The 8,406-nt window shown below is 44.8% G+C and overlaps 1 protein-coding gene across 1 annotated transcript in view; it reads left to right on the top strand.

The window, feature by feature from the left end:
- Positions 1-208: 208 nt before the first annotated feature.
- The window catches only part of LOC119379532 (soma ferritin), a gene marked incomplete at its 5' end in the record, with an annotated part of 58,042 nt that continues 49,844 nt past the window's right edge, over positions 209-8,406 (top strand). Inside the window, 2 exon segments of the mRNA XM_037648827.2 lie at positions 209-355; positions 409-531. Of these exon segments, the coding sequence (XP_037504755.1) occupies positions 209-355; positions 409-531 (270 nt within the window).

The raw sequence follows: 8,406 nt of genomic DNA, 5'->3' as shown, positions 1-8,406 counted from the left end.
CATAGCGTGTGTATCGCAGAAGACAATTTTCGAGCGTGTGGAGCATCTCAGGGTTGAGGCGATTTTCCGAGAAGCAATCCTTCTACCGATGGTAGAAGGATTGGTGCCAAGGAAAATGCGGTTTGTGTATGTAGAGAGTTTGCAAGCGTAAATTGACCATTGCATGTAGTTGGAAAGCACCTTTGTTCTGGCAACGTCTGGTTCGCAGGCCGCACATCTCGCCAACAACAAGGTGGCTCGAGGAGGGTTCGCCCGCTTCTTTCGCGACCAGTCCAGCGAGGAGCGCGAACACGCGCAAAAGATCATTGACTATGTCAACCTTCGCGGTGGCACCGTGTCCGCTGTGCATGTAGACGTGAGTATGTGCTACTACTTCCCTTGCGGCCGCTTCTGAGCCATGCCTCGCAGATGCCGCCCACGGCCAGCTGGATGAGCGTGCTGGACGCGTTGCAGGCGGCCCTAGCCCTCGAGCACCGTGTTACCAATCGGCTCTACGAGCTGCACCGGCTCGCCGAGGAACACGATCCACAGGTATGCACACATTTATTGTGTCTCGTGGAACACTACATCGAACGACAGTTACGGCATCCCAGTAAACCATGAATGTCCATTAGATATCCATAGAATGCTAGTCTGGGGATATTCAGTACATCTTCTGGATATCTACATTTCTCCATATGACATTTCACGGATGTACTATAGATCATCTAAAATGCACCCGGATAACGCTCTCAGTACGTTGTATGGATATTAAGGCTGGATGTTCTGTACATTTAAAAGATGTTTTTCGAATAGGCAGCACACAAAAGGGCAACAAATACGCACACATAAAAGACGCAAACACAAGCGCTGACAGCGCTTGTGTTTGAGTCTTATGTGTGCGTATTTGTTGCCCTTTTGTGCACTGCCTATTCGAAAATCATGGCTCACCAACTAGCCCATCAGTACATATTAAAAGATGTTCATTCCTTAAACTCGCATCCACATGACGTCTAGCGGCTTGTGAGGTGCACTAATTATGGCTCTCAAAAACGAACGCTCGACAGACTGTAGGCCACAATACTTTTCGCTCGCTTGAGTGCTCGCTATATGTAATGTTGTCACCTGAAAGTAACTGTTGCGAATCACTATTTTGTAAATTTAGTATTTATGACTTTGGAAGTAGGTGTAGGTGTCTCGGCATAAAAGAGCAGTTGTATTGTACTGCCTTCTATGGAGAGCACGCTGCATACCTCCCATTGTTCCTTTTAGGTATTAGCACATAACACATCTGATAACACATCAAATGTGCAATACTCTTCTCAGGCTATTGCAATGTTTTGTTACACACAATGAGTACAATGCATTGCCCCGAAAGATTACTGCACATGCAATCATAAGAGTGTTTCAATACTGGCGAAATGACAAGAGAATGAAGCGAGTCGAAAGTAACAAGGCAGTATCACAAAAGTTTATATGAGCAAAGCAATGCTGTAAACCATAAGAGTACTCTCAACGTGTAAGAACACAGGCTAAATGTCTAGAGAACGCAGATACACTAAAAAGAAATGAGGTGGTATGATAAAAGTGAACTGTGAACCAGCTGAAGACTAAAACCGAAACTGTCTGCCAGCAGTCCCAGCATAAGTCCATAAAAAACAGAAACTGTCCACCAGCAGTCCCAACATAAGTCCAGAAAAAACAAACTGTCTGCCAGCAGTCCCAACATAAGTCCAGACAGGCTCCTCGGCCAAATTAGTGTGGTCTTGTGGGTCACAGGAGGGGCTACTTGATATGCTCAGTCCGATCGCTGTGTGCCTGGATTCAAGTAGAAAGGAAGGTTAAAAAAAATAGAGCCGGTACAGTAAAGGACTCGAGAGTTCATGAAACTGCTTGAACCAGAGAAACTTGTCGCATTGCTCTTTCTATTTTATGCCTTAAAGTGGCTCTCTTGCAAAACACATCAATGGAGCCCCAATTCTATGACTTTGAGAGGGCACCCAAAACTATCCTAAATTGAAAAAGTATTAAAGGGCCCCTGACAGCCGATTTCTTGTTTGTGACATTTATGTTGTAATAAGTAGGTCTATGTCTTGTAATCACGGAATGACACCGTAAATCCTCCAACGTGATGTCTAAATAATCCTAGCAGCGTTAATTGTGGTCATTTTTAGTGTAGGTTCAAAACGCGCGCTGAAAGAGGATAAGAAACTAGCGCCGCGCCGCGGCGGTCGCGCCTCGGGGCACGCGTGATGACGTGCGCTCAGTATTGGGTGACGTCACACACGCGCTTGTTGAACTGCCAGTTGGAGAACACACACACGGAGAGCTCACGCTGCCTGCAGACACGTACCGAAGAAGGAGAAGGTGGGAAAGCAAACATGCTTCGAAATATACCACAGTGCATGCACCGCGCATATTTCTGTCTGTGACGTCGACAACACTTGCTTTACCTCTGCAACGTCACAAGGGGCCTACGTCTACGTCATACTAGTGGTTATGTTGATAGGAGTTCAAAATTCAGATGAGCACTCAGGCTTACTTTAAAACCAAATTAAAATATCTTAAAGGCAACGCTCGTCACTCATAATCGGTCAGAAGTGCCCCCGCATGCAGGACTATCAAACAACACAAGCATCTCGAGTTTCCAAATTCGGTGTCAGGGGTCCTTTAAGATACGCAGAGACTGTCGGTCTTTCCCCCAAAAAATGTGACATGAAGGCGCACTGCTTCAAGAAAAGTAGATTAAATTATTTAAAAAAACATGACAGCTAAGTAACTAACTGGTGGAGGTGAAAGTTTAATTATTATCCAATGTAATATGTCTTTTCTCCAGGATAAAATGAGTCAGGGCATTAACTGCAGTGAAGAGTCAAGTACAAAGCTGAAACCTGCTACAAACAGCCTTCCATCAAGGGTGTCAAGTATGGTGTCATCATCATTGAATGGTTACGGAGAACATTTCTTGCAAGCTTGAGAACATTCATACTGGACACGACTAAGCCTTGTGTGTGATGCATTAGTTCCCAGTCAGGTGCAAACAATGAAGCGCTGCTTTTATGAAAATTGCTAACATGAAAGGAAAGGTATGTTAGGCACTAAATACGGCTACAAACGCTGTATTATATATATATATATAGGACAGACGATTACTTTTAGGGCTCGTTTTCTCAGCGAGACAATATATATATATATATATATATATATATATATATATATATATATATATATATATATATATATATATATATATATATATCCAGATTTCCAAATACTAGCTTGCACACAACCTCGATGAGGTCCGTGTAGACTGTTTAGGTAACAGCCTTTGAATAAGCATGCGATCAAGCAGTATTCAGGAGCGAATTAAGGAACTGGATCACTGACTGCAATGAACTGCAAGAGAATTTCCCCATTCTATGAAGGCAAACTGTACTTTTCCCCTTTTCTAATTCTCAATGTAGGAGCTAATCAGTTCACCTAGCCGGTATCACTACCTTACAGGGGCCCCGCAACACTTTTTGAGCATGGTCAGAAAGCGCTGCCAATAGGTAGTCGAGGCTCCCGAAAAAACACAAGCCAAATATAGCGCAGCACGAGCCCTGGATTGTACAATAAATTCTCCCTCTTCTCTCGACAAATGATGTGTTAGTCCACAAATCATAGCGTGTTTGTGCACAGTTCCGCCATTGACTGATTTGAGCATGGCGCTTATTCCAACTAAGCTTTGGCATGCTAGAGAAAGAGACAACAAGCAAGCGCACACAGCTAAACAAATAAAAATGGAACGACAGCTGCGACATACCACGAAAACAACGCTAACAAATGCACAGTACTAGAAAAGGGCACGCTAAACTAAGCTTATCATGGCTACTCTGGCAGCTATAAACCATTACATCAAGGAAACGAAGCAGAAGTAATGATGTCGATATCACCGAGGCATGCACGGCGATACAGAGCTGTGCGTTTAGGAAAACACGACTGCGAAAATAAACAAAAACTTTTATTCACGCATTACACAACGGCCTTGTTGTTGTTGTTGTTGTCCTCTGTACATGGCTAATACCCAATGCAGGGGATTGGCCGAGTAGAGGGTGAATTTTGCTAAAATTATCTTCAGGGTGTCGTTCGTAGAAGCTATTATTAACTAATATACTGAATTGATGTTTCAATTATTGGTAATGAAATATTTACTCAGGCAGAATTTAGATAGATATTCTTTTAGACTGTCGAATGAATTCCTCAATGGCGAAGAAAACATCCCTGTGGCTGTATCCCAGAGTGGTGGCCCCAAAAGAAAGTATAACCGACTCCGATACTTCCAGGCCCAGCTTTCGAAGAGGTGGTTCTATGATTTTTTCCTTAATGTCGTGAACCGTCGACAGGATAAAAAGAAATGATCGATTGTTTCCTCCTGATTGCAGAAGAGGCACAGTGGGGAAATCGCTAGACCTGCTCTATGTAAGTAAAAGTTGAGGGAGCTAACGTGGCAACGAAATTTCGTCATGACTACTTCCATTATTCTTGACGTGGATAAATCACTGCGCCAGGAAACCATAAGAGAACGTACCTTTGCTGACCAATGGCCCACTGCCGGGGCGGACAGGGTTCAGAAATTCTTCCACGGTTCTTGTACGCGACACAGCACCCAACAGTGGTCTACGTCCACGCCAGACGACACGGTATGAACTATGGGTTTAGGAAAACGCGACTGCGAAAAGAAACAAAAACCTTCATTCACGCATTACACAACGGCCTTATTCACTAAAGGAAAGCATAAGAGAACGTATGCACGTACCTTTGCTGGCCAATGGCCCACTGCCGAGGCGACCGGAGTTCAGAAACTCTTCTACCGTTCTTGTTGCACGCGACACAGCAAGAGAACATCCAACACACAACACCCAACAGCGGTCAACGTAAGTACACATACGTCAGATAAAAAGCGGCGGACAAACGTCGCTGTTGGCAGCGTTGGCCCCGGCAGGACCAAACCTCAAGACCAAACCACAACTGGTCCAAACATGTGCGCCATGTGCGTACACATGCGTACATGTGCGAAAGAAAACGTGATGGCGATGGCGGTGATGGGGACGACGTCGACGCGTGTCACAACCATGGTCACAATTTAGGGAAAGATTATGTACAAATTCATGCTTTATATTGCCGCTAATTTTAATTTAAAAGTAACTGTACTAAGTTTGTACAAAAGTAATGATTTTTTGTACAAATCATGGCGGCCATGACGTATTTTGCGTTGCAAACGGAAGTAAGCATAGCCTTTGAGACTTGAAATGTAGGCTTCAAGATGTGGGCCGGGATCAACAAATATCACTTTCCCGTTAGAACGGGCGTCCGTGGAAGGCCAGATAACATCACAAAAATAACACAAATAAAATGCACCGATGGTACAGTGTGCACAACTCATACCGTACCGACAGACACGGCGCCTTGCGGCGCAGAGCCGCAACCACGGTGCAGGAAGCATGGCCTCCGAGATTGGCAGGCGCGTGCACCGCCGGTTAATGTCGGAGGCCACCCAGAAAGGAAAAAAACAAACCGCGAGCCGCTTAGAGGTGGGGGAACACGCAGCGCGCGCCTTTGGCAGCGTTGAGGAGCAGACGACAGCGGTGTTTTCATCAGCAAACGCCCAATTTATTCCGTTCTTTTTCTTTCTCTTTTGTTGCATCCGTTTCTGCGAGCTAACGCGAGGAATCAATGCCAGACTTCAGTTGATGCGCCGATCTAGTGTCGTTGAAACATTCGTTGATTATTTCTAATCCCTTGAAGGTCGGCGTTTTGTGAAAAATAAGCACAAATGTGCACCGTCTGTTACTGACGTCCAAAATGCGTCCATCGTTCACACAGCGTACATGTGCATTGTACGTCCGTTACAATAAGCCTTTGTATATCTTTTAGACGTCCACATTGCGCAAAGCGAAAATGGGACATCTTTCAGACGCAAATAAGACATCTTCTTTCGTCCTAGATGTTTGGATTATACCGCTACGTACCATGGACATTCGTGGTTTACTGGGATGGGCCCATTAGGGGGACCAAGTTTCACCCCTCCTGCACTGATCAGAACGCTGTGCGAGCACGCGGAGCCTATGTTTATATTATGGGTGCGTAATGTGATGGATACGTGCCTTCCCAATCTTGTTGAATCACTGTCAGTGTAAGCTAAATGAAAACCAGCAGGTAATGAAGCCAAGGAAGGCATAGAAGGCGTTAACTGTACTGTTTTTAAGTGTGATATAGATGTGAAGAAAGTAAAGTGGACGAAAAGACAGCTTGCCGCTGGCAGGGACCGAACCTGCGACTTTCCCCCAAAAGTCACAGGTTCGTTCCGTTGTCTTTTCGTCGACTTTACTTTCTTCACATCCCATCCTGGCCAGTTGAGCCTTGGCCTTCTTGGTGTCTTTCTTGGTGCGATCCTCCATCTCACTGTGCGGATTATTTTCAGACATATTTTCGCAAACGTCTGCCACTGCATCCACGGTACTCTTCGGTAGCCTCACACAAATCAACTCAATTTCCTAAACGATCCCATTCAGGAGCTTCTCACGCTTCTCACCATTCGGGTTTTAAATGCAAAGCATCTTAGCGAACCTCAGGCACTTTGGCCGTTTCTATCTATCTATCTATCTATCTATCTATCTATCTATCTATCTATCTATCTATCTATCTATCTATCTATCTATCTATCTATCTATCTATCTATCTATCTATCCGCCTTTGTCTGGGCGTTCTGGCCGCCTCTTTAACTTGTAGGACACCAAAAGTGGCATAGCAGGGGATCAGTGTATGACGCACACGATTCACCTGTCATGACATGAATAACGCAAAGTGCCTGGCGCGTACGTCATGAAACCCTTTCTCTCAGTAACGTGTTGCACATACCCGCATACAACAGTTCATGTTTTGCGGATATGTGCCAGAGGTGATTCACAGTCTCAATCAACACATTAACAGCGGAAAATTGAAACGCATAGCAGGTGAAAAAATCCGGCAGATCCCACGCGCTGTGGGAATCGATGCAATGCGAAGCAGCCAGCAAAGAGCTGCATACATCGCCTTGTTTGAGCCAAATGAAATCACTCATGTCATGCCATCTAGTTCACCATATATGGCATGTTTGTCATGCACGCATGCATCCACAATCTGGTATATACCATGCTAATGAGACATATGTTCTGGTATGTACAATGCATGACCTGTCGTTTATGTTCATCACGCACTCGTGTCATGTCATACCAGTTTTGGTATATATCCAGTTAACAAAACCGCCGGAAGCGCACCATGACAGTGTCATGTAAATCATACCGTACATGACATGCATAACATAATTCGCGTGTTAGGACCTGTCATTTACGTTCCTCATACAGTCACATCGCGCGATGCCAATTTCGCTGTATATCAAACGAGCGAAATGACCGCGAGTGCACCATGAGTATGGTATGTATATCACGCCATACATGACATGCACATCATCGTTTTCATATTACCACCTGTCACTTATATTCGTCATAAGTCGCGTCGCGCAATACAAATTTTGGTGTATATGAATCTAGCGAAACGACCGCGATCGGACAATGAGTGTGGCAAGCAAATAATGCCGTAAATGATATGCATATCATGATTTTAAATATCCCACCTGGCATTTACGGTTGTCATACAGTCGCGTCGCGCAATACCAATTTTGGTGTATATCAAGCTAGAGAAACGGCCGCGAATGCACCATGGGCGCCTTGTGTTACGTGTCCTTCTCCTCGTCTGGTCTGTTGTTTTCGCCGGCGCTGTTCTACTACGATTATGAACCAACTAGCCCAAAAGTACATTTTGACCATGGGGAAATCATGTCGTACATGACTTGCATGTCATTATTTTCATGTTGCCACCTCTCGTTTACGTTCGTCATGCAGTCGCGTCGCGCAATGCCAATTTTGGTGTATATCAATCTTGCGAAACGGCCGCGAATGCACCATGAGCGTGGCATGTATATCATAACATACACGACATGCATGTCATGGTTTTCATGTTACCAACTGTTATTCATGTTCTTCATACAGTAACATCGCGCAATACCAATTTTAGCGCATATCAATCTAGCGAAACGGCCGCGAGCGCACCATGAGCGCACGATGTCGTACATGACTTGCATATCATGATTTTCATGTTATCACCTCTTATTTACGTTCGTCATGCAGTCGCGTCGCGGAATACCAATTTTGGTGTATATCAAGCTAGCAATACGGCCGCGAATGCACCATGAGCAAATCATGTCGTAGATGACTGGCATGTCATGATTTTCATGTTACCACCTCTCTTTTACGTTCGTCATACAGTCGCGTCGCGCAATAAAAATTTTGGTGTATGTCAAGCTAGCGAAACGGCCGCGAATGCACCATGAGCATGGCATATAAAACA

Source organism: Rhipicephalus sanguineus, chromosome 1 (genome assembly GCF_013339695.2).
Source record: "Rhipicephalus sanguineus isolate Rsan-2018 chromosome 1, BIME_Rsan_1.4, whole genome shotgun sequence".
Lineage (NCBI taxonomy): Eukaryota > Metazoa > Arthropoda > Arachnida > Ixodida > Ixodidae > Rhipicephalus > Rhipicephalus sanguineus.
This window is presented reverse-complemented; position numbering and strand designations above follow the sequence as displayed.